General features: G+C 42.5%; 1 protein-coding gene, 1 long non-coding RNA gene and 1 pseudogene across 2 annotated transcripts; 1 reads left to right on the top strand and 2 right to left on the bottom strand.

Annotated features, from left to right (window-relative positions):
- The first annotated feature begins 4,149 nt into the window (after positions 1-4,149).
- LOC131138764 (uncharacterized) lies at positions 4,150-16,117 on the top strand. Its single transcript, XR_009132134.1, has 3 exons — positions 4,150-8,861; positions 11,451-12,063; positions 14,610-16,117. It is a non-coding gene; the product is annotated as an uncharacterized LOC131138764 (long non-coding RNA).
- On the bottom strand, positions 10,539-11,911 carry LOC131138763 (induced myeloid leukemia cell differentiation protein Mcl-1 homolog; annotated as a pseudogene).
- LOC131138762 (induced myeloid leukemia cell differentiation protein Mcl-1 homolog) lies at positions 13,700-15,072 on the bottom strand. The gene is made up of 3 exons (XM_058087978.1): positions 14,526-15,072; positions 14,070-14,320; positions 13,700-13,988 (listed from the first exon to the last, which is right to left on the bottom strand). Exons 1-3 carry the CDS (start codon positions 14,914-14,916, stop codon positions 13,872-13,874), a joined length of 759 nt encoding a protein of 252 aa, XP_057943961.1. The 5' UTR covers positions 14,917-15,072; the 3' UTR covers positions 13,700-13,871.
- Positions 16,118-24,394: the final 8,277 nt, after the last annotated feature.

Genomic DNA, 24,394 nt, shown 5'->3' with positions numbered 1-24,394 from the left:
TGTCCTGCTCACCGCGACTCAACAGATTGTCCCTCAAGCTTCCACAGTCCTTGTCAGCTGCTAGTCTTCCGCCACGTGCATGCACCTCTTGTTCCCTTGCTTTCTGGCTTTTGTTTGTGTATTTGTGAGTACTGCTTGCAGCAGCAGTCTATGGGCTGGCTACTGAGCCAGCCCATCGGTTTATGTCACTGTGTTTTTTGTTCTGCTGCCTGTTTTTTGCCCGCTGACCCATATTGCTAGTTTTTGCCTGTACGCCTTTTGCTGCAGTGGGTCTTAGTAAAACACGTTTTTTTAGGGCAAGAACTGTCTAAAACATTGGTCCTCAGTTCACATCCCAGGTGTGGAGGGGGTTTTGCAAGGCCCAGTGGTGGGCAAACTACGGCCCGCGGGCCACATGTCTGTTTCATCCGGCCCACCAAAGATTGGTAAAGAATTGCCGAAATGAACTAAAATTGCAATATCATTTTCCTGTAATGCCAGGTGGCACATTGAACACAGTGATACATTGACTTGATATTTGCTAGTCACTCTGTTATTACTTTGCTATAGTTCGGCCCCATCTGCAACAATGAGTGGGCACAAGAAAAGAAAAGTTGACAGTGAGTGATGAGTGTTTAATAAGGATAAACAACTACTATACTATACTATACTATACTATACTATACTATACTTTTTCACCGAAGACCGCTCAAAGAAACTGTTGCACTTGTAAAGGGGTACAACGTCGGCCATCAACATGCGAACAACCTGTCAACACAAGAAAGGACGGCTACTGCTTAGAGGTTGGTAGCTGGTTTGGAGACTCAACAAAACACATTTGTCCGACAAAATGCCATCCAAGAATCAAGCACTAACTCCACAGCAGTGCCTCTCAGCCACCTGAAACACGTTGCCATATGAGGGGATCCGAAGCTGCGTCAGGCACACTTGGAATGATCTCCCTGGCAACTTCCACTGGGTCCCAGTGGCCCACCGTAACATCCTGAGCCTCACAATTTGTTTAGAGCGAATACAGTGCATTAGACAAAAATGCTAATGTATGCCGTGCAATGAAGCGGAACACACTAATAGTGCCCCAAAAGTCCCACAACTCCACAGCAGTGCTTCTCAGCCACATGAAACTGTTGCATATAGTATGGGATACCAAGCTGCGCCAGGCACACTTGGAATGAGCCTCCTGGCACCTTCCGCTGGCTCACAATGAACGGCCGTAATAACCTTTGCTCGCAATGTCTTTCAGAGTGAATAATGTGTATTTTTGAACAATGGTTGTGTGTGCCAAGCAATAAAGCACATCACACTAAATGTGTTCCATAAGTGCATAAAACGCTCTTCGGAGGCCTTCTCTGAGCGAGTGGAGTGCTTTTTTGGACGTGGCACACATGTGCCATATACTAGGTTGCTTGAAATACATTATCACAGCGAGTGAAACACTTTTTCTCATTTTCGCTCTAACTCCACAGCAGTGCTTTTCAGCCACATGAAACTGTTGCAGATAGAATGGGATGCGAAGCTGCATCAGGCACACTTGGAATGAGCCTCCTGGCACCTTCCGCTGGCTCAAAATGACCCGCCGTATCATGCTTTGCTCACAATGTGTTAGAGAGCGAATAAACTGCATTTTCGAACAATGGTTGTGTGTGCCAAGCAATAAAGCACATCACACTAAATGTGTTCATGCTCAGAGCTCATGCCACCCATCCTTGAGAAGAGGAAGTGACAGAAAATGACAAAAAATACGTATAATAATAATAACAAAGTAATGAAAATTTTATAAAATAAAATGACAAAAAATACATATAATAATAATAAAGTAATGAAAAAATTCATTCATTCATTCATTCATTTTCTACCGCTATTTCCTCAAGAGGGTCGCGGGGGGTGCTGGAGCCCATCCCAGCTGTCTTCGGGCGAGAGGCGGGGCACACCCCGGACTGGTCGCCAGCCAATCACAGGGCACATATAGACAAACAACCATTCACACTCACATTCATACCTATGGACAATTTGGAATGGCCAATTAACCTAGCATGTTTTTGGAATGTGGGAGGAAACCGGAGTACCCGGAGAAAACCCACGCATGCACGGGGAGAACATGCAAACTCCACACAGAGATGGCCGAGGGCGGGGACCGAACCCTGGTCTCCTAGCTGTGAGGTCTGCGCACTAACCACCAGACCGCCGTGCCGCCTATGAAAAAAAATAAATAAAATTAAATAATCCTTGTGAGCATAAGTGGAGTAAAATGAATGAATGAAAATAAAATAAAATCCTCATGAGGATAAGCGGTAGAAAATGAATGAATGAAAATAAAATAAAATAAAGTCTATATTACATATTCGTAACAGCCAGAGCTCATGCCACACCCATGTCCATCCTTGTCAAAAGGAAGTGACAGAAAATGACAAAAAATACATATAATAAAAATAAAATAAGGAAAAATTTATAAAATAAAATGACAAAAAATACATTTAATAATAATAATAATAAAATAATGAAAACATTATAACATAAAATAAAATACTTTTGAGGATGAGCGGTAGAAAATGAATGAATGATAAATAAAATAATGAATAAAATAAAATATAGTTTCTAAAGAGAACATATGCAGTACTATACTGCACTCAATTGGTGATTGTGGGTATTACATACGGCCAATCTAAATACTGCTTTATATATATATATAAATACTCCCTGCTGGTGTATATACGGTACATATTGTTTTGTAACAGCCAGAGCTCATGCCGCCCATTTCCGTCCTTGTCAAGAGGAAGTGACAAAAAAATGACAAAAATACATATAATAATAATAATAATAATAACAAAATAATAAAAAATGAATAAATAAAATACTTATGAGAATGAGCGGTAGAAAATAAAATGAAATAAAATACTCGTGAGGATAACCGGTAGAAAATGAATGAATGAAAATAAAATAAAAGATAGTTTCTCAAGAGGACATATGCAGTACTATACTGCACTCAATTGGTGATTGTTGGTATTACATACAGCCAATCTACTGCTTTATATATAAAAATACTCCCTGCTGGTGTATACAGTACATATTGTGACAATAAATACATATCATAATAACAAATTAATGAAAAATTTATAAAATAAAATACCTGTGAGGATGAGCGGTAGAAAATGAATGAAAATAAAATAAAATAGTTTCTAAAGAACATATGCAGTACTGTACTGCACTCTTGTGGTGATTGTTAGTATTACATACAGCCAATCTAAATACTGCTTTATATATATTAATAAAATAAGATAAGATATGCCTTTATTGCATATCACAGACAACCTCGGCTGGTCACTCCACACCTCCGCTCTGGCGAGGAAGGCACAGCAGCGACTGCACTTCCTGCGGCGGATGAAAAGAGCCTCCCTCTCCCCTCCTATCCTTACCACCTTCTACAGAGGGACCATCGAGAGCCTGCTGACCAACTGCATCTCCGTCTGGTCTGGGAGCTGCAAGGCCTCGGACTGGACGTTACTGCAGAGAGTGGTGAGGACAGCGGAGAAGATCATCGGGACCCAACTCCCCCCCATTAAGGACATAGCAAACAGCCGGTGTGTATCTAGAGCCCATCGGATCTGCTCTGACCCCACACACCCCCAGCATGGACTGTTCTCTCGCCTGGCATCGGGGAGAAGGTTCTGCAGCATCCGCTGTAGGACGACCAGGTTCAGAGACAGCTACTTCCCCCTGGCCATCAGACTGCTGAATGCCAAATAAGCCCCTCTACCTTACTTACATTATTATTATTTATTTAATTATTTAAATTATTTGGGCAATTTACTGTTCACGCTGCACTTTACATTATGTTGTTCATATTTGGTGTCTATTCTATCTATTTATTCTCCACATTATTATTATTATTATTATTTATTATTACTTATCTTCTTTTGTGTCTGTTATTATATGGGAGCCAGGCAACGACATTTCGTTGGCAATTTCACTACTGTGTTTTTGTGCAATGACAATAAAGGGAGTCTATCTATCTATCTATCTATCTATTCGTCCAATAAAATACGCGTGAGGATGAGCGGTAGAAAATGAATAAAATAAAATAATATAAACCTCGTAAGGATGAGCCTGAACCTATATTCTGTGAAAGGAAAGACAAAAACAAGATTTTAAACTGTTTATGAACATATTTACAGAACAATCTTTTAACAATACTTTGTGCAATGTTGCATAGTCAAAAATAGTTATTAAATATTTAGTGCCGTCAAAAAGGCTGTTTCTTTAACACACAAAAAAATAACTTTTCCAGTGTATAATAAAAGTGCCCATGGAATTTATCTGAATAAAAAGGCGATCCCGGCCATGACACTGGACAGTCCAACCAAGGCCAAGAGGGCGTTCCTCGCTGTGGTCTGTGGGTCAGTTTTCTCAAAGAACTCCACAAAACCATCCTGAAGACACCATAAAGATACAGTTGATACGTTGAGGATTTCCTCAGCGCAAAGTCACATGACTTAGCAGCCATGACTTACCCAAGAGTTGTGCACCACCAGCCACGTGCGATGGTGTGACAGCAGATAGTTGGAGATCTCCCGGGCCACCTTCTCCACGCAGCAGGCTCGCCCGTTGTTCTTCAGGTACCGAGACACCACGGCGCCAAAGGCCACCAGGGTGGCAACGCGACCCCAGTTGGTGGTTCCGTCAGCAAACAGACTCTGGGCCACGTCCTGAATGAAGGCCATGTCGTCCCCTTTTTGGTCCAATGACAGTTGGTTGATGATGCCTTCAAAGGATCAAAAAATTCTACTATAACTTTCTGTTTGTGCTAACATGAACATACGTGCATTCAAAAGAACGGATTAACAGTTCATAAACTATAATATTTAATGACTTAGTATTCATAAATATACAGGACGCTCATCATAACCGTCGCTAACGGATCAGATAACGTTTAAACGATAAGTTATGAACATAAAACACAAACTTACCATTGAATTTAAACATGTGCTTGTCCACCAACTCCACCACGACCTTCTGCATTGTGGACTGAGCTTTACTTTGCATCCACTCAGCCGTGGACAGCCCGGTAAAGTCAGTGAGACAACGGCCGATGAGGCGCCTTGTGTCTCCTTCCAGGACGTCGTCCACCGCGGGGGTCTGGAGCTCCGGAGGACACAACAGGATTCGGGATGCATCACCGCTGTAAGGGCGATGACTTCCATGGGGTGAGTCGCCCTGGAGCATCACCTTCAGCCCGACAGGTCGCTGTTTCGGCGGGATGCTGCGGTTAACGGCTCCAGTCGCGACAACCGGCACGGCGCTTTCTCCAACTGCACCTGAACGCAACATTAAAGTGCCCGTAACTCCGCTCTTCTCCATGTCTGTCTCAATAATCGCCAGCTGACGAGTGGGAAATTCGGGTAAGGTTGCTAGCTTAAACCACACAAAGATGGAAGTTTTCTTCAACGCGTCCGCTCACTGGCCGGCAAGTTTAACGATCAAAGATTCTCAGTTTCCAGCTTTATAGTGAATTGGCATGGTGACGTCACTGAACTTCCGCTGCAGCTTCCGGGTTGTGTTCCCTCCATCCATTCATTTCCTGTGTCGCTTGTCTTCAGTCTATCCCAGCTGACTTTAAACGACTTGTCTCCAGGGGTTTCCCAACTTTAAGGAAATAAATAATAAGTAAGTTACGTGTTTTTTGTAAATTACGGTCAAGTCTTGTTAACACGCTGTGTGAGTACAGCCATGTTCTTAGTGGTTTTTTAATGTTAGCATCTGTTAGCTTGTTCTTAATGGGTTTTTAATGTTAGCATCTGTTAGCTCGCCACAACATTGGGCTGTGTTGGACCTCACACTTCCTGGTTTTGTCACGTGGTCTCATGTTTACCCTGACCTCCTGACAGTATTATACTGTATTTGTGTTATGTACAAGGTTTATAGTGGAGGTCTTTTGTATCGATATCATTGAGAAAGAGTATTTTCTTTGAAAATGGTTAGTGGTTAGATCATCCATGCATACCCAACAGATGGATAATGATGACAGTGGAGAAATGCACCAGTGCACATGATATCCCGGTGACAGAAACAAGACATCTTTGTTGATGGAACATATACAGCAACACCATGCGCTCGTACTCATTTATTAAAATACATTGTCATGATTTTTAGGGCGGGGATAGAGAATAGCATCTTTCTTGTAGGCTATGCCGTATCTTCCCGCATGTTTCAATCCCATAAGAACATTTGGGGATGGATGGCATGGAAGTTTCTAAAAACGGCTCTCGGTTCCAGGCTGTTGATGCCCTTGGGGAAGCCATTGTCACCACTTAGAAGCCTTAGCTCTTGCATATTGTAGCTCTACTTAAAAAAAATATATACATACATATTATATATTACCAGCTAATTTAGGAGTATATTGATTTTTAAATTGAACTTTAATGTTTATGGACTCCAGAAGTATAGTTTCTAAAGAGAATATATGCCGTACTCTACAGCACTCATGTGGTGATTGTTGGTATTACATACGGCCAAACTACTTTGTGCCATTTTGCATAGTCAAAAATAGTTATTAAATATTTAGTGCCGTCATATTTGTAACAGCCAGAGCTCATGCCGCCCATGTCCGTCCTTGTCAAGAGGAAGTGGCAAAAATACTTATAATAATAAAATAATGAAAAATTTATAAAATAAAATACTCGTGAGGATGAGCGGTAGAAAATGAATAAAATAAAATACTCGTGAGGATGAGCGGTAGAAAATGAATAAAATAATATAAAATATAGTTTCTAGAGAGGGGCGTCACGGTGGTCTAGGGGTTAGCGCACAGACCTCACAGCTAGGGGACCAGGGTTCAATTCCACCCTCGAGCATCTCTGTGTGGAGTTTGCATGTTCTCCCCGTGCATGCGTGGGTTTTCTCCGGGTACTTCGGTTTCCTCCCACGTTCCAAAAACATGCTAGGTTAATTGGCTACTCCAAATTGTCCATAGGTATGAATGTGAGTGTGAATGGTTGTTTGTCTATGTGTGCCCTGTGATTGGCTGGCGACCAGTCCAGGGTGTACCCCGCCTTACGCCCGAAGACAGCTGGGATAGGCTCCAGCACCCCCCGCGACCCTCGTGAGGAAAAAGCGGTAGAAAATGAATGAATGAATAGTTTCTAAAGAACATATGCAGTACTGTACTGCGCTCATGTGGTGATTGTTGGTATTACATGCAGCCAATCTAAATACTGCTTTATAAATATTAATACAATAAAATAAAATACTCGTGAGGATGAGCGGTAGAAAATAAAATAAAATAAAATAAAATAAATCTCGTGAGGATGAGCCTGACCCTATTTTCTGTGAAAGGAAAGACAAAAACAAGATTTTAAACTGTTTATGAACATATTTACAGAACAATCTTTTAACAATACTTTGTGCAATGTTGCATAGTCAAAAATAGTTATTAAATATTTAGTGCCGTCAAAAAGGCTGTTTCTTTAACACACAAAAAAATAACTTTTCCAGTGTATAATAAAAGTGCCCATGGAATTTATCTGAATAAAAAGGCGATCCCGGCCATGACACTGGACAGTCCAACCAAGGCCAAGAGGGCGTTCCTCGCTGTGGTCTGTGGGTCAGTTTTCTCAAAGAACTCCACAAAACCATCCTGAAGACACCATAAAGATACAGTTGATACGTTGAGGATTTCCTCAGCGCAAAGTCACATGACTTAGCAGCCATGACTTACCCAAGAGTTGTGCACCACCAGCCACGTGCGATGGTGTGACAGCAGATAGTTGGAGATCTCCCGGGCCACCTTCTCCACGCAGCAGGCTCGCCCGTTGTTCTTCAGGTACCGAGACACCACGGCGCCAAAGGCCACCAGGGTGGCAACGCGACCCCAGTTGGTGGTTCCGTCAGCAAACAGACTCTGGGCCACGTCCTGAATGAAGGCCATGTCGTCCCCTTTTTGGTCCAATGACAGTTGGTTGATGATGCCTTCAAAGGATCAAAAAATTCTACTATAACTTTCTGTTTGTGCTAACATGAACATACGTGCATTCAAAAGAACGGATTAACAGTTCATAAACTATAATATTTAATGACTTAGTATTCATAAATATACAGGACGCTCATCATAACCGTCGCTAACGGATCAAATAACGTTTAAACGATAAGTTATGAACATAAAACACAAACTTACCATTGAATTTAAACATGTGCTTGTCCACCAACTCCACCACGACCTTCTGCATTGTGGACTGAGCTTTACTTTGCATCCACTCAGCCGTGGACAGCCCGGTAAAGTCAGTGAGACAACGGCCGATGAGGCGCCTTGTGTCTCCTTCCAGGACGTCGTCCACCGCGGGGGTCTGGAGCTCCGGAGGACACAACAGGATTCGGGATGCATCACCGCTGTAAGGGCGATGACTTCCATGGGGTGAGTCGCCCTGGAGCATCACCTTCAGCCCGACAGGTCGCTGTTTCGGCGGGATGCTGCGGTTAACGGCTCCAGTCGCGACAACCGGCACGGCGCTTTCTCCAACTGCACCTGAACGCAACATTAAAGTGCCCGTAACTCCGCTCTTCTCCATGTCTGTCTCAATAATCGCCAGCTGACGAGTGGGAAATTCGGGTAAGGTTGCTAGCTTAAACCACACAAAGATGGAAGTTTTCTTCAACGCGTCCGCTCACTGGCCGGCAAGTTTAACGATCAAAGATGCTCAGTTTCCAGCTTTATAGTGAATTGGCATGGTGACGTCACTGAACTTCCGCTGCAGCTTCCGGGTTGTGTTCCCTCCATCCATTCATTTCCTGTGTCGCTTGTCTTCAGTCTATCCCAGCTGACTTTAAACGACTTGTCGCCAGGGGTTTCCCAACTTTAAGGAAATAAATAATAAGTAAGTTATGTGTTTTTTGTAAATTACGGTCAAGTCTTGTTAACACGCTGTGTGAGTACAGCCATGTTCTTAGTGGTTTTTTAATGTTAGCATCTGTTAGCTTGTTCTTAATGGGTTTTTAATGTTAGCATCTGTTAGCTCGCCACAACATTGGGCTGTGTTGGACCTCACACTTCCTGGTTTTGTCACGTGGTCTCATGTTTACCCTGACCTCCTGACAGTATTATATTCTGTATTTGTGTTATGTACAAGGTTTATAGTGGAGGTCTTTTGTATCGATATCATTGAGAAAGAGTATTTTCTTTGAAAATGGTTAGTGGTTAGATCATCCATGCATACCCAACAGATGGATAATGATGACAGTGGAGAAATGCACCAGTGCACATGATATCCCGGTGACAGAAACAAGACATCTTTGTTGATGGAACATATACAGCAACACCATGCGCTCGTACTCATTTATTAAAATACATTGTCATGATTTTTAGGGCGGGGATAGAGAATAGCATCTTTCTTGTAGGCTATGCCGTATCTTCCCGCATGTTTCAATCCCATAAGAACATTTGGGGATGGATGGCATGGAAGTTTCTAAAAACGGCTCTCGGTTCCAGGCTGTTGATGCCCTTGGGGAAGCCATTGTCACCACTTAGAAGCCTTAGCTCTTGCATATTGTAGCTCTACTTAAAAAAAATATATACATACATATTATATATTACCAGCTAATTTAGGAGTATATTGATTTTTAAATTGAACTTTAATGTTTATGGACTCCAGAAGTATAGTTTCTAAAGAGAATATATGCCGTACTCTACAGCACTCATGTGGTGATTGTTGGTATTACATACGGCCAAACTACTTTGTGCCATTTTGCATAGTCAAAAATAGTTATTAAATATTTAGTGCCGTCATATTTGTAACAGCCAGAGCTCATGCCGCCCATGTCCGTCCTTGTCAAGAGGAAGTGGCAAAAATACTTATAATAATAAAATAATGAAAAATTTATAAAATAAAATACTCGTGAGGATGAGCGGTAGAACATGAATAAAATAAAATACTCGTGAGGATGAGCGGTAGAAAATGAATAAAATAATATAAAATATAGTTTCTAAAGAGGGGCGTCACGGTGGTCTAGGGGTTAGCGCACAGACCTCACAGCTAGGGGACCAGGGTTCAATTCCACCCTCGAGCATCTCTGTGTGGAGTTTGCATGTTCTCCCCGTGCATGCGTGGGTTTTCTCCGGGTACTTCGGTTTCCTCCCACGTTCCAAAAACATGCTAGGTTAATTGGCTACTCCAAATTGTCCATAGGTATGAATGTGAGTGTGAATGGTTGTTTGTCTATGTGTGCCCTGTGATTGGCTGGCGACCAGTCCAGGGTGTACCCCGCCTTACGCCCGAAGACAGCTGGGATAGGCTCCAGCACCCCCCGCGACCCTCGTGAGGAAAAAGCGGTAGAAAATGAATGAATGAATAGTTTCTAAAGAACATATGCAGTACTGTACTGCGCTCATGTGGTGATTGTTGGTATTACATGCAGCCAATCTAAATACTGCTTTATAAATATTAATACAATAAAATAAAATACTCGTGAGGATGAGCGGTAGAAAATAAAATAAAATAAAATAAATCTCGTGAGGATGAGCCTGACCCTATTTTCTGTGAAAGGAAAGACAAAAACAAGATTTTAAACTGTTTATGAACATATTTACAGAACAATCTTTTAACAATACTTTGTGCAATGTTGCATAGTCAAAAATAGTTATTAAATATTTAGTGCCGTCAAAAAGGCTGTTTCTTTAACACACAAAAAAATAACTTTTCCAGTGTATAATAAAAGTGCCCATGGAATTTATCTGAATAAAAAGGCGATCCCGGCCATGACACTGGACAGTCCAACCAAGGCCAAGAGGGCGTTCCTCGCTGTGGTCTGTGGGTCAGTTTTCTCAAAGAACTCCACAAAACCATCCTGAAGACACCATAAAGATACAGTTGATACGTTGAGGATTTCCTCAGCGCAAAGTCACATGACTTAGCAGCCATGACTTACCCAAGAGTTGTGCACCACCAGCCACGTGCGATGGTGTGACAGCAGATAGTTGGAGATCTCCCCCGGGCCACCTTCTCCACGCAGCAGGCTCGCCCGTTGTTCTTCAGGTACCGAGACACCACGGCGCCAAAGGCCACCAGGGTGGCAACGCGACCCCAGTTGGTGGTTCCGTCAGCAAACAGACTCTGGGCCACGTCCTGAATGAAGGCCATGTCGTCCCCTTTTTGGTCCAATGACAGTTGGTTGATGATGCCTTCAAAGGATCAAAAAATTCTACTATAACTTTCTGTTTGTGCTAACATGAACATACGTGCATTCAAAAGAACGGATTAACAGTTCATAAACTATAATATTTAATGACTTAGTATTCATAAATATACAGGACGCTCATCATAACCGTCGCTAACGGATCAAATAACGTTTAAACGATAAGTTATGAACATAAAACACAAACTTACCATTGAATTTAAACATGTGCTTGTCCACCAACTCCACCACGACCTTCTGCATTGTGGACTGAGCTTTACTTTGCATCCACTCAGCCGTGGACAGCCCGGTAAAGTCAGTGAGACAACGGCCGATGAGGCGCCTTGTGTCTCCTTCCAGGACGTCGTCCACCGCGGGGGTCTGGAGCTCCGGAGGACACAACAGGATTCGGGATGCATCACCGCTGTAAGGGCGATGACTTCCATGGGGTGAGTCGCCCTGGAGCATCACCTTCAGCCCGACAGGTCGCTGTTTCGGCGGGATGCTGCGGTTAACGGCTCCAGTCGCGACAACCGGCACGGCGCTTTCTCCAACTGCACCTGAACGCAACATTAAAGTGCCCGTAACTCCGCTCTTCTCCATGTCTGTCTCAATAATCGCCAGCTGACGAGTGGGAAATTCGGGTAAGGTTGCTAGCTTAAACCACACAAAGATGGAAGTTTTCTTCAACGCGTCCGCTCACTGGCCGGCAAGTTTAACGATCAAAGATGCTCAGTTTCCAGCTTTATAGCGAATTGGCATGGTGACGTCACTGAACTTCCGCTGCAGCTTCCGGGTTGTGTTCCCTCCATCCATTCATTTCCTGTGTCGCTTGTCTTCAGTCTATCCCAGCTGACTTTAAACGACTTGTCGCCAGGGGTTTCCCAACTTTAAGGAAATAAATAATAAGTAAGTTACGTGTTTTTTGTAAATTACGGTCAAGTCTTGTTAACACGCTGTGTGAGTACAGCCATGTTCTTAGTGGTTTTTTAATGTTAGCATCTGTTAGCTTGTTCTTAATGGGTTTTTAATGTTAGCATCTGTTAGCTCGCCACAACATTGGGCTGTGTTGGACCTCACACTTCCTGGTTTTGTCACGTGGTCTCATGTTTACCCTGACCTCCTGACAGTATTATACTGTATTTGTGTTATGTACAAGGTTTATAGTGGAGGTCTTTTGTATCGATATCATTGAGAAAGAGTATTTTCTTTGAAAATGGTTAGTGGTTAGATCATCCATGCATACCCAACAGATGGATAATGATGACAGTGGAGAAATGCACCAGTGCACATGATATCCCGGTGACAGAAACAAGACATCTTTGTTGATGGAACATATGCAGCAACACCATGCGCTCGTACTCATTTATTAAAATACATTGTCATGATTTTTAGGGCGGGGATAGAGAATAGCATCTTTCTTGTAGGCTATGCCGTATCTTCCCGCATGTTTCAATCCCATAAGATCATTTGGGGATGGATGGCATGGAAGTTTCTAAAAACGGCTCTCGGTTCCAGGCTGTTGATACCCTTGGGGAAGCCATTGTCACCACTTAGAAGCCTTAGCTCTTGCATATTGTAGCTCTACTTAAAAAAAATATATACATACATATTATATATTACCAGCTAATTTAGGAGTATATTGATTTTTAAATTGAACTTTAATGTTTATGGACTCCAGAAGTATAGTTTCTAAAGAGAATATATGCCGTACTCTACAGCACTCATGTGGTGATTGTTGGTATTACATACGGCCAAACTACTTTGTGCCATTTTGCATAGTCAAAAATAGTTATTAAATATTTAGTGCCGTCATATTTGTAACAGCCAGAGCTCATGCCGCCCATGTCCGTCCTTGTCAAGAGGAAGTGGCAAAAAATACTTATAATAATAAAATAATGAAAAATTTATAAAATAAAATACTCGTGAGGATGAGCGGTAGAAAATGAATAAAATAAAATAAAATATAGTTTCTAAAGAGGGGCGTCACGGTGGTCTAGGGGTTAGCGCACAGACCTCACAGCTAGGGGACCAGGGTTCAATTCCACCCTCGAGCATCTCTGTGTGGAGTTTGCATGTTCTCCCCGTGCATGCGTGGGTTTTCTCCGGGTACTTCGGTTTCCTCCCACATTCCAAAAACATGCTAGGTTAATTGGCTACTCCAAATTGTCCATAGGTATGAATGTGAGTGTGAATGGTTGTTTGTCTATGTGTGCCCTATGATTGGCTGGCGACCAGTCCAGGGTGTACCCCGCCTTACGCCCGAAGACAGCTGGGATAGGCTCCAGCACCCCCCGCGACCTTCGTGAGGAAAAAGCGGTAGAAAATGAATGAATGAATAGTTTCTAAAGAACATATGCAGTACTGTACTGCGCTCATGTGGTGATTGTTGGTATTACATGCAGCCAATCTAAATACTGCTTTATAAATATTAATACAATAAAATAAAATACTCGTGAGGATGAGCGGTAGAAAATAAAATAAAATAAAATAAATCTCGTGAGGATGAGCCTGACCCTATTTTCTGTGAAAGGAAAGACAAAAACAAGATTTTAAACTGTTTATGAACATATTTACAGAACAATCTTTTAACAATACTTTGTGCAATGTTGCATAGTCAAAAATAGTTATTAAATATTTAGTGCCGTCAAAAAGGCTGTTTCTTTAACACACAAAAAAATAACTTTTCCAGTGTATAATAAAAGTGCCCATGGAATTTATCTGAATAAAAAGGCGATCCCGGCCATGACACTGGACAGTCCAACCAAGGCCAAGAGGGCGTTCCTCGCTGTGGTCTGTGGGTCAGTTTTCTCAAAGAACTCCACAAAACCATCCTGAAGACACCATAAAGATACAGTTGATACGTTGAGGATTTCCTCAGCGCAAAGTCACATGACTTAGCAGCCATGACTTACCCAAGAGTTGTGCACCACCAGCCACGTGCGATGGTGTGACAGCAGATAGTTGGAGATCTCCCGGGCCACCTTCTCCACGCAGCAGGCTCGCCCGTTGTTCTTCAGGTACCGAGACACCACGGCGCCAAAGGCCACCAGGGTGGCAACGCGACCCCAGTTGGTGGTTCCGTCAGCAAACAGACTCTGGGCCACGTCCTGAATGAAGGCCATGTCGTCCCCTTTTTGGTCCAATGACAGTTGGTTGATGATGCCTTCAAAGGATCAAAAAATTCTACTATAACTTTCTGTTTGTGCTAACATGAACATACGTGCATTCAAAAGAACGGATTAACAGTTCATAAACTATAATATTTAATGACTTAGTATTCATAAATATACAGGACGCTCATCATAACCGTCGCTAACGGATCAAATAACGTTTAAACGATAAGTTATGAACATAAAACACAAACTTACCATTGAATTTAAACATGTGCTTGTCCACCAACTCCACCACGACCTTCTGCATTGTGGACTGAGCTTTACTTTGCATCCACTCAGCCGTGGACAGCCCGGTAAAGTCAGTGAGACAACGGCCGATGAGGCGCCTTGTGTCTCCTTCCAGGACGTCGTCCACCGCGGGGGTCTGGAGCTCCGGAGGACACAACAGGATTCGGGATGCATCACCGCTGTAAGGGCGATGACTTCCATGGGGTGAGTCGCCCTGGAGCATCACCTTCAGCCCGACAGGTCGCTGTTTCGGCGGGATGCTGCGGTTAACGGCTCCAGTCGCGACAACCGGCACGGCGCTTTCTCCAACTGCACCTGAACGCAACATTAAAGTGCCCGTAACTCCGCTCTTCTCCATGTCTGTCTCAATAATCGCCAGCTGACGAGTGGGAAATTCGGGTAAGGTTGCTAGCTTAAACCACACAAAGATGGAAGTTTTCTTCAACGCGTCCGCTCACTGGCCGGCAAGTTTAACGATCAAAGATGCTCAGTTTCCAGCTTTATAGTGAATTGGCATGGTGACGTCACTGAACTTCCGCTGCAGCTTCCGGGTTGTGTTCCCTCCATCCATTCATTTCCTGTGTCGCTTGTCTTCAGTCTATCCCAGCTGACTTTAAACGACTTGTCGCCAGGGGTTTCCCAACTTTAAGGAAATAAATAATAAGTAAGTTACGTGTTTTTTGTAAATTACGGTCAAGTCTTGTTAACACGCTGTGTGAGTACAGCCATGTTCTTAGTGGTTTTTTAATGTTAGCATCTGTTAGCTTGTTCTTAATGGGTTTTTAATGTTAGCATCTGTTAGCTCGCCACAACATTGGGCTGTGTTGGACCTCACACTTCCTGGTTTTGTCACGTGGTCTCATGTTTACCCTGACCTCCTGACAGTATTATATTCTGTATTTGTGTTATGTACAAGGTTTATAGTGGAGGTCTTTTGTATCGATATCATTGAGAAAGAGTATTTTCTTTGAAAATGGTTAGTGGTTAGATCACCCAACAGATGGATAATGATGACAGTGGAGAAATGCACCAGTGCACATGATATCCCGGTGACAGAAACAAGACATCTTTGTTGATGGAACATATACAGCAACACCATGCGCTCGTACTCATTTATTAAAATACATTGTCATGATTTTTAGGGCGGGGATAGAGAATAGCATCTTTCTTGTAGGCTATGCCGTATCTTCCCGCATGTTTCAATCCCATAAGAACATTTGGGGATGGATGGCATGGAAGTTTCTAAAAATGGCTCTCGGTTCCAGGCTGTTGATGTCCTTGGGGAAGCCATTGTCACCACTTAGAAGCCTTTACTTTTGCATATTGTAGCTCTACTTAAAAAAAAATATATATACATATTATATATTACCAGCTAATTTAGGAGTATATTGATTTTTAAATTGAACTTTAAGGTTTATGGACTCATGTGGTGATTGTTGGTATTACATAAGGCCAAACTACTTTGTGCCATTTTGCATAGTCAAAAATAGTTATTAAATATTTAGTGCCGTCATATCTGTAACAGCCAGAGCTCATGCCGCCCATGTCCGTCCTTGTCAAGACGATGTGACAAAAAATACTTATAATAATAATAATAAAATAATGAAAAATTAATAAAATAAAATAAAATACTTGTGAGGATGAGCGGTAGAAAATTAATGAATGAATGAAATAAAATAAAAATAAAATATAGTTTCTAAAGAACATATGCAGTACTATACTGCATTCATGTGGTGATTGTTGGTATTACATACAGCCAATCTATATACTGCTTTATATATATTAATAAAAGAAAATAAAATACTCGTGAGGATGAGCGGTAAAAAATGAATGAATGAAATGAAAATAAAGTAAAATACTTGTGAGGATGAGCAGTAGAAAATGAATAAAATAAAATAAAATAAAACAAAATGAAATAAAACTCGTAATTAAATATTTAGCGCCATCAAAAATGCTGTTTCTTTAACACACAAAAAAATAACTTTTCCAGTGTATAATAAAAGTGTCCATGGAATTTATCTGAATAAAAAGGCGATCCCGGCCATGACACTGGACAGTCCAACCAAGGCCAAGAGGGCGTTCCTCGCTGTGGTCTGTGGGTCAGTTTTCTCAAAGAACTCCACAAAACCATCCTGAAGACACCATAAAGATACATTTGATACGTTGGGGGATTTCCTCAGCGCAAAGTCACATGACTTAGCAGCTATGGCTTACCCAAGAGTGTGCCATATATGGAGAAATTTTTTACCACAAAGCCTATAGGTTGCTTGACATACATTATCACAGCGAGAGAAACACATTTTCTCATTTTAGCTGTAACTCCACAGCAGTGCTTCTCAGCCACCTGAAACTGTTGCAGATAGAACGGGATGCGAAGCTGCGTCAAGCACACTTGGAATGAGCTTCCTGGCACCTTCCGCTGGCTCACAATGACATGACGAATCATGCTTTGCTCACAATGTGTTTGAGAGCGAATAAAGTGCTTTTTTGAACAATGGTTGTGTGAGCCAAGCAATAAAGCACATCACACTAAACGTGTTCCATAAGTGCCAAAACGCTCTTCGGAGGCCTTATTTGAGCGAGTGGAGTGCTTTTTTGAACAATGGTTGTGTGTGCCAAGCAATAAAGCACATCATACTAAATGTGTTCCATAAGTGCCAAAACGCTCTTCTCTGAGCGAGTGGAGTGCTCTTTTGGACGTGGCACACATGTGCCATATATGGAGAAAATTTTTACCACAAAGCCTATAGGTTGCTTGAAATACATTATCACAGCGAGAGAAACACATTTTCTCATTTTAGCTGTAACTTCACAGCAGTGCTACACAGCCACCTGAAACTGTTGCAGATAGAACGGGATGCAAAGCTGCGTCAGGCACGCTTAGAATGAGCCTCTTGGCACCTTCCGCTGGTTCACAATGACGCGCCGTATCATCCTTTGCTCACAATGTATTTGAGAGCGAATAAAGTGCTTTTTTGAACAATGGTTGTGTGAGCCAAGCAATAAAGCACATCACACTAAACGTGTTCCATAAGTGCCAAAACGCTCTTCGGAGGCCTTCTTTGAGCGAGTGGAGTGCTTTTTTTAACAATGGTTGTGTGTGCCAAGCAATAAAGCACATCACACTAAATGTGTTCCATAAGTGCCAAAACGCTCTTCTCTGAGCGAGTGGAGTGCTTTTTTGGACGTGGCACACATATGCCATATATGGAGAAATTTTTACCACAAAGCCTATAGGTTGCTTGAAATACATTATCACAGCGAGAGAAACACATTTTCTCATTTTAGCTGTAACTCCACAGCAGTGCTTCTCAGCCACCTGAAACTGTTGCAGATGGAACGGGATGCGAAGCTGGGTCAGGCACAGTTGGAATGAGCCTCCTGGCACCTTCCGCTGGTTCACAATGACGCGCCGTATCATCCTTTGCTCACAATGTATTTGAGAGCGAGCAAAGTGCTTTTTTGAACAATGGTTGTGTGAGCCAAGCAATAAAGCACATCACACTAAATGTGTTCCATAAGTGCCAAAACGCTCTTCTCTGAGCGAGTGGAGTGCTTTTTTGGACGTGGCACACATGTGCCATATATGGAGAAAAATTTTACCACAAAGCCTATAGGTTGCTTGAAATACATTATCACAGCGAGAGAAACACATTTTCTCATTTTAGCTGTAACTCCACAGCAGTGCTTCTCAGCCACCTGAAACTGTTGCAGATAGAACGGGATGCGAATCTGCGTCAAGTACACTTGGAATGAGCTTCCTGGCACCTTCCGCTGGTTCACAATGACGCGCCGTATCATCCTTTGCTCACAATGTATTTGAGAGCGAATGAAGTGCTTTTTTGAACAATGGTTGTGTGAGCCAAAGCAATAAAGCACATCACACTAAATGTGTTCATAAGTGCCAAAACGCTCTTCGGGGGCCTTATTTGAGCGAGTGGAGTGCTTTTTTGAACAATGGTTGTGTGTGCCAAGCAATAAAGCACATCATACTAAATGTGTTCCATAAGTGCCAAAACGCTCTTCTCTGAGCGAGTGGAGTGCTTTTTTGGACGTGGCACACATGTGCCATATATGGAGAAAATTTTTACCACAAAGCCTATATGTTGCTTGAAATACATTATCACAGCGAGAGAAACACATTTTCTCATTTTATCTGTAACTTCACAGCAGTGCTACACAGCCTCCTGAAACTGTTGCAGATAGAACGGGATGCAAAGCTGCGTCAGGCACGCTTAGAATGAGCCTCCTGGCACCTTCCGCTGGTTCACAATGACGCGCCGTATCATCCTTTGCTCACAATGTATTTGAGAGCGAATGAAGTGCTTTTTTGAACAATGGTTGTGTGAGCCAAGCAATAAAGCACATCACACTAAACGTGTTCCATAAGTGCCAAAACGCTCTTCGGAGGCCTTCTTTGAGCGAGTGGAGTGCTTTTTTGAACAATGGTTGTGTGTGCCAAGCAATAAAGCACATCACACTAAATGTGTTCCATAAGTGCCAAAACGCTCTTCTCTGAGCGAGTGGAGTGCTTTTTTGGACGTGGCACACATATGCCATATATGGAGAAATTTTTACCACAAAGCCTATAGGTTGCTTGAAATACATTATCACAGCGAGAGAAACACATTTTCTCATTTTAGCTGTAACTCCACAGCAGTGCTTCTCAGCCACCTGAAACTGTTGCAGATGGAACGGGATGCGAAGCTTGGTCAGGCACAGTTGGAATGAGCCTCCTGGCACCTTCCGCTGGTTCACAATGACGCGCCGTATCATCCTTTGCTCACAATGTATTTGAGAGCGAACAAAGTGCTTTTTTGAACAATGGTTGTGTGAGCCAAGCAATAAAGCACATCACACTAAATGTGTTCCATAAGTGCCAAAGCGCTCTTCTCTGAGCGAGTGGAGTGCTTTTTTGGACGTGGCACACATGTGCCATATATGGAGAAAAATTTTACCACAAAGCCCATAGGTTGCTTGAAATACATTACACTGGGGAACAATATTTTTTCAACTTTCTGTTGCATTGGATTTTTTAACTGATTCTGAATGATTTTAGGTGCTGATTTCAAATCTGAAATTAGTTTTTCTCCATAAGCTCTAGTTTTCATGCAATTTGAGATAGATGAAATAGTCTAAATATATGAACTTACGTAACCCAAATCTATGCGTTTTGAGATTATATACATAGATTCCATTCCTGTTCCAGTTTTCAAATGTTTGCCTTCATTAAATGATAAAGACATTGGACATGATACGAACGAGGAAGACAGTTGTGACAATGAATTGCCAGAAACTGAGTGGGAACAATCCGAGGAAAGTTCTTCAGAGACTGAATCTCCCCCAGTCCCCAAGCCTCTTCACCAAACTGAACTGAATGACTTAGTTTGGGATTTAGGTCTTTCAAAGAAAGCAGCTGAGCTTTTGGCATCAAGATTACAAGGCAAAAATCTTGTTGATCACACTGTTAAAGTGTCATATTACAGAAAGCGCGACCAGCTTTTTGTGACCTTCTTTTCTGAAGACAGACAGTTTGTTTACTGCCATGATATCCCAGGTCTTCTCAAAGAACTGGGTGTTCCTCACTATGATCCAACTGAATGGCGGCTCTTTATAGACAGTTCTAAACGCAGTCTCAAGTGTGTTCTTTTGCATAATGGCAATGTTTACGGGGCAGTGCCTGTAGGTCATTCAGTTCATTTGCGGGAAGACTATGATGACATCAGAATGGTCATGGAATTCTTAAAATATCGTGAGCGCAACTGGATCATTTGTGTAGACTTGAAAATGGTAAACTTCCTTCTTGGTCAACAGAAAGGTTTCACCAAGTTTCCATGTTTCCTCTGCATGTGGGACAGTCGAGCACGAGACAGACACTGGGTCCAGAAGGACTGGCCTGTTCGTGAAACCCTTGAAGCAGGCATGCCAAATATCACACATGACCCAATTGTTGACAGAGATAGGATCATCTTTCCTCCTCTGCACATCAAACTAGGTTTGATGAAACAATTTGTCAAGGCACTGGATACCGAAGGTGAATGTTTCCAACACATAATCAAAGCTATACCAGGGTTGTCGTTCGAGAAGATCAAAGCAGGTGTGTTTGATGGCCCACAGATTCGAACCCTCATTCGTGATGATCAGTTTGTTGCCAAGATGACCGCCTTGGAGAGGGCAGCATGGTTATCCTTTGTGGCAGTCGCTTAGAACTTCCTTGGAAACAACAAGGCAGAGAACTACAATGAACTTGTGAACAGAATGCTCCTCGCTTTTCGTGCTCTCGGGTGCAACATGAGCATCAAGCTTCATTTCTTGAACAGCCACCTTGACCAGTTCCCTGAAAACCTGGGGGCTGTGAGTGACGAACAAGGAGAGCGGTTCCACCAAGACCTAAAGATCATGGAAGAACGCTACCAAGGTCGCTGGGACAAAAGTATGATGGCCGACTACTGCTGGAGTATTAAACGAGATTGCCCAGATGAAGTGTACAAACGCAAAAGTTACAAACGCAAATTCCTGCCTGACTAAAATACTGTACTGACAGAAAGTGATAAGCGTTATTAGCTGTGATTGACTCTTATCTGAAGAACGTTGTAAATTGTGCTTATCTCACGTTGCGATAAAGACTGTTTTCTGAGAAACGCTTCCAGAAAAACATATGGCACTTCTAACAATGGTGTACTTTAATCTAAAATCACATTTTAATGTTCTGTTTCTTTTGCCTTGTTAAATATACTGATTTGTGGCTGACATTGCAATATCCTATAATAATGCTCGATTTTTTTCTATTTTTAATAAAAATTAAAGATTGCATAAAATCTGTAGCTTGCAGAAAAAAACTAACTTCAGATTTGAACTCAGCACACTTAAATTGACTAAAAACAAGTCTTACTTTAAATGCAACATTTTGAGTGTTCCCCAGTGTTATCACAGCGAGAGAAACACATTTTCTCATTTTAGCTGTAACTCCATGCAGTGCTTCTCAGCCACCTGAAACTGTTGCAGATAGAACGGGATGCGAAGCTGCGTCAAGCACACTTGGAATGAGCTTCCTGGCACCTTCCGCTGGTTCACAATGACGCGCCGTATCATCCTTTGCTCACAATGTATTTGAGAGCGAATAAAGTGCTTTTTTGAACAATGGTTGTGTGAGCCAAGCAATAAAGCACATCACACTAAACGTGTTCCATAAGTGCCAAAACGCTCTTCGGAGGCCTTTGTTTGAGCGAGTGGAGTGCTTTTTTGAACAATGGTTGTGTGAGCCAAGCAATAAAGCACATCACATTTAATGTGTTCCATAAGTGCCAAAACGCTCTTCTCTGAGCGAGTGGAGTGCTTTTTTGGACGTGGCACACATGTGCCATATATGGAGAAAAATTTTACCACAAAGCCCATAGGTTGCTTGAAATACATTATCACAGCGAGAGAAACACATTTTCTCATTTTAGCTGTAACTCCACAGCAGTGCTTCTCAGCCACCTGAAACTGTTGCAGATAGAACGGGATGCGAAGCTGCGTCAAGCACACTGGGAATGGGCCTCCTGGCACCTTCTGCTGGTTCACAATGACGCGCCGTATCATCCTTTGCTCACAATGTATTTGAGAGCGAATAAAGTGCTTTTTTGAACAATGGTTGTGTGAGCCAAGCAATAAAGCACATCACACTAAATGTGTTCCATAAGTGCCAAAACGCTCTTCTCTGAGCGAGTGGAGTGCTTTTTTGAACAATGGTTGTGTGAGCCAAGCAATAAAGTACATCACACTAAACGTGTTCCATAAGTGCCAAAACGCTCTTCGGAGGCCTTATTTGAGCGAGTGGAGTGCTTTTTTGGACGTGGCACACATGTGTCATATATGGAGAAAATTTTTACCACAAAGCCTATAGGTTGCTTGAAATACATTATCAAAGCGAGAGAAACACATTTTCTCATTTTAGCTGTAACTCCACAGCAGTGCTTCTCAGCCACCTGAAACTGTTGCAGATAGAACGGGATGAGAAGCTGCGTCAAGCACACTTGGAATGAGCTTCCTGGCACCTTCCGCTGGTTCACAATGACGCGCCGTATCATCCTTTGCTCACAATGTATTTGAGAGCGAACGAAGTGCTTTGTTGAACAATGGTTGTGTGAGCCAAGCAATAAAGTACATCACACTAAACGTGTTCCATAAGTGCCAAAACGCTCTTCGGAGGCCTTTGTTTGAGCGAGTGGAGTGCTTTTTTGAACAATGGTTGTGTGTGCCAAGCAATAAAGCACATCATACTAAATGTGTTCCATAAGTGCCAAAACGCTCTTCTCTGAGCGAGTGGAGTGCTTTTTTGGACGTGGCACACATGTGTCATATATGGAGAAAATTTTTACCACAAAGCCTATAGGTTGCTTGAAATACATTATCAAAGCGAGAGAAACACATTTTCTCATTTTAGCTGTAACTCCACAGCAGTGCTTCTCAGCCACCTGAAACTGTTGCAGATAGAACGGGATGCGAATCTGCGTCAAGCACACTTAGAATGGGCCTCCTGGCACCTTCTGCTGGTTCACAATGACGCGCCGTATCATCCTTTGCTCACAATGTATTTGAGAGCGAATGAAGTGCTTTTTTGAACAATGGTTGTGTGAGCCAAGCAATAAAGTACATCACACTAAACGTGTTCCATAAGTGCCAAAACGCTCTTCGGAGGCCTTATTTGAGCGAGTGGAGTGCTTTTTTGGACGTGGCACACATGTGTCATATATGGAGAAAATTTTTACCACAAAGCCTATAGGTTGCTTGAAATACATTATCAAAGCGAGAGAAACACATTTTCTCATTTTAGCTGTAACTCCACAGCAGTGCTTCTCAGCCACCTGAAACTGTTGCAGATAGAACGGGATGCGAAGCTGCATCAGGCACGCTTAGAATGAGCCTCCTGGCACCTTCCGCTGGTTCACAATGACGCGCCGTATCATCCTTTCCTCACAATGTATTTGAGAGCGAATAAAGTGCTTTTTTGAACAATGGTTGTCTGAGCCAAGCAATAAAGCAGATCACACTAAACGTGTTCCATAAGTGCCAAAACGCTCTTCGGAGGCCTTCTTTGAGCGAGTGGAGTGCTTTTTTGAACAATGGTTGTGTGTGCCAAGCAATAAAGCACATCACACTAAATGTGTTCCATAAGTGCCAAAGCGCTCTTCTCTGAGCGAGTGGAGTGCTTTTTTGGACGTGGCACACATATGCCATATATGGAGAAATTTTTACCACAAAGCCTATAGGTTGCTTGAAATACATTATCACAGCGAGAGAAACACATTTTCTCATTTTAGCTGTAACTCCACAGCAGTGCTTCTCAGCCACCTGAAACTGTTGCAGATAGAACGGGATGCGAATCTGCGTCAAGTACACTTGGAATGAGCTTCCTGGCACCTTCCGCTGGTTCACAATGACGCGCCGTATCATCCTTTGCTCACAATGTATTTGAGAGCGAATGAAGTGCTTTTTTGAACAATGGTTGTGTGAAGCCAAGCAATAAAGTACATCACACTAAACGTGTTCCATAAGTGCCAAAACGTTCTTCGGAGGCCTTTGTTTGAGCGAGTGGAGTGCTTTTTTGAACAATGGTTGTGTGTGCCAAGCAATAAAGCACATCATACTAAATGTGTTCCATAAGTGCCAAAACGCTCTTCTCTGAGCGAGTGGAGTGCTTTTTTGGACGTGGCACACATGTGCCATATATGGAGAAAATTTTTACCACAAAGCCTATAGGTTGCTTGAAATACATTATCACAGCGAGAGAAACACATTTTCTCATTTTAGCTGTAACTCCACAGCAGTGCTTCTCAGCCACCTGAAACTGTTGC

This window comes from Doryrhamphus excisus, chromosome 11 (genome assembly GCF_030265055.1).
Source record: "Doryrhamphus excisus isolate RoL2022-K1 chromosome 11, RoL_Dexc_1.0, whole genome shotgun sequence".
NCBI lineage: Eukaryota > Metazoa > Chordata > Actinopteri > Syngnathiformes > Syngnathidae > Doryrhamphus > Doryrhamphus excisus.
This window is presented reverse-complemented; position numbering and strand designations above follow the sequence as displayed.

Excerpts from the sequence above, each read along its gene's own strand:
- LOC131138762 (XM_058087978.1), bottom strand. The coding sequence starts at position 14,916 with ATGGAGAAGAGCGGAGTTACGGGCACTTTAATGTTGCGTTCAGGTGCA. Across the intron at positions 14,321-14,525 it reads GCACATGTTTAAATTCAATG|GCATCATCAACCAACTGTCA; the intron begins GTAAGTTTGTGT and ends GATCCTTTGAAG. Across the intron at positions 13,989-14,069 it reads TGGTGGTGCACAACTCTTGG|GATGGTTTTGTGGAGTTCTT; the intron begins GTAAGTCATGGC and ends TGGTGTCTTCAG.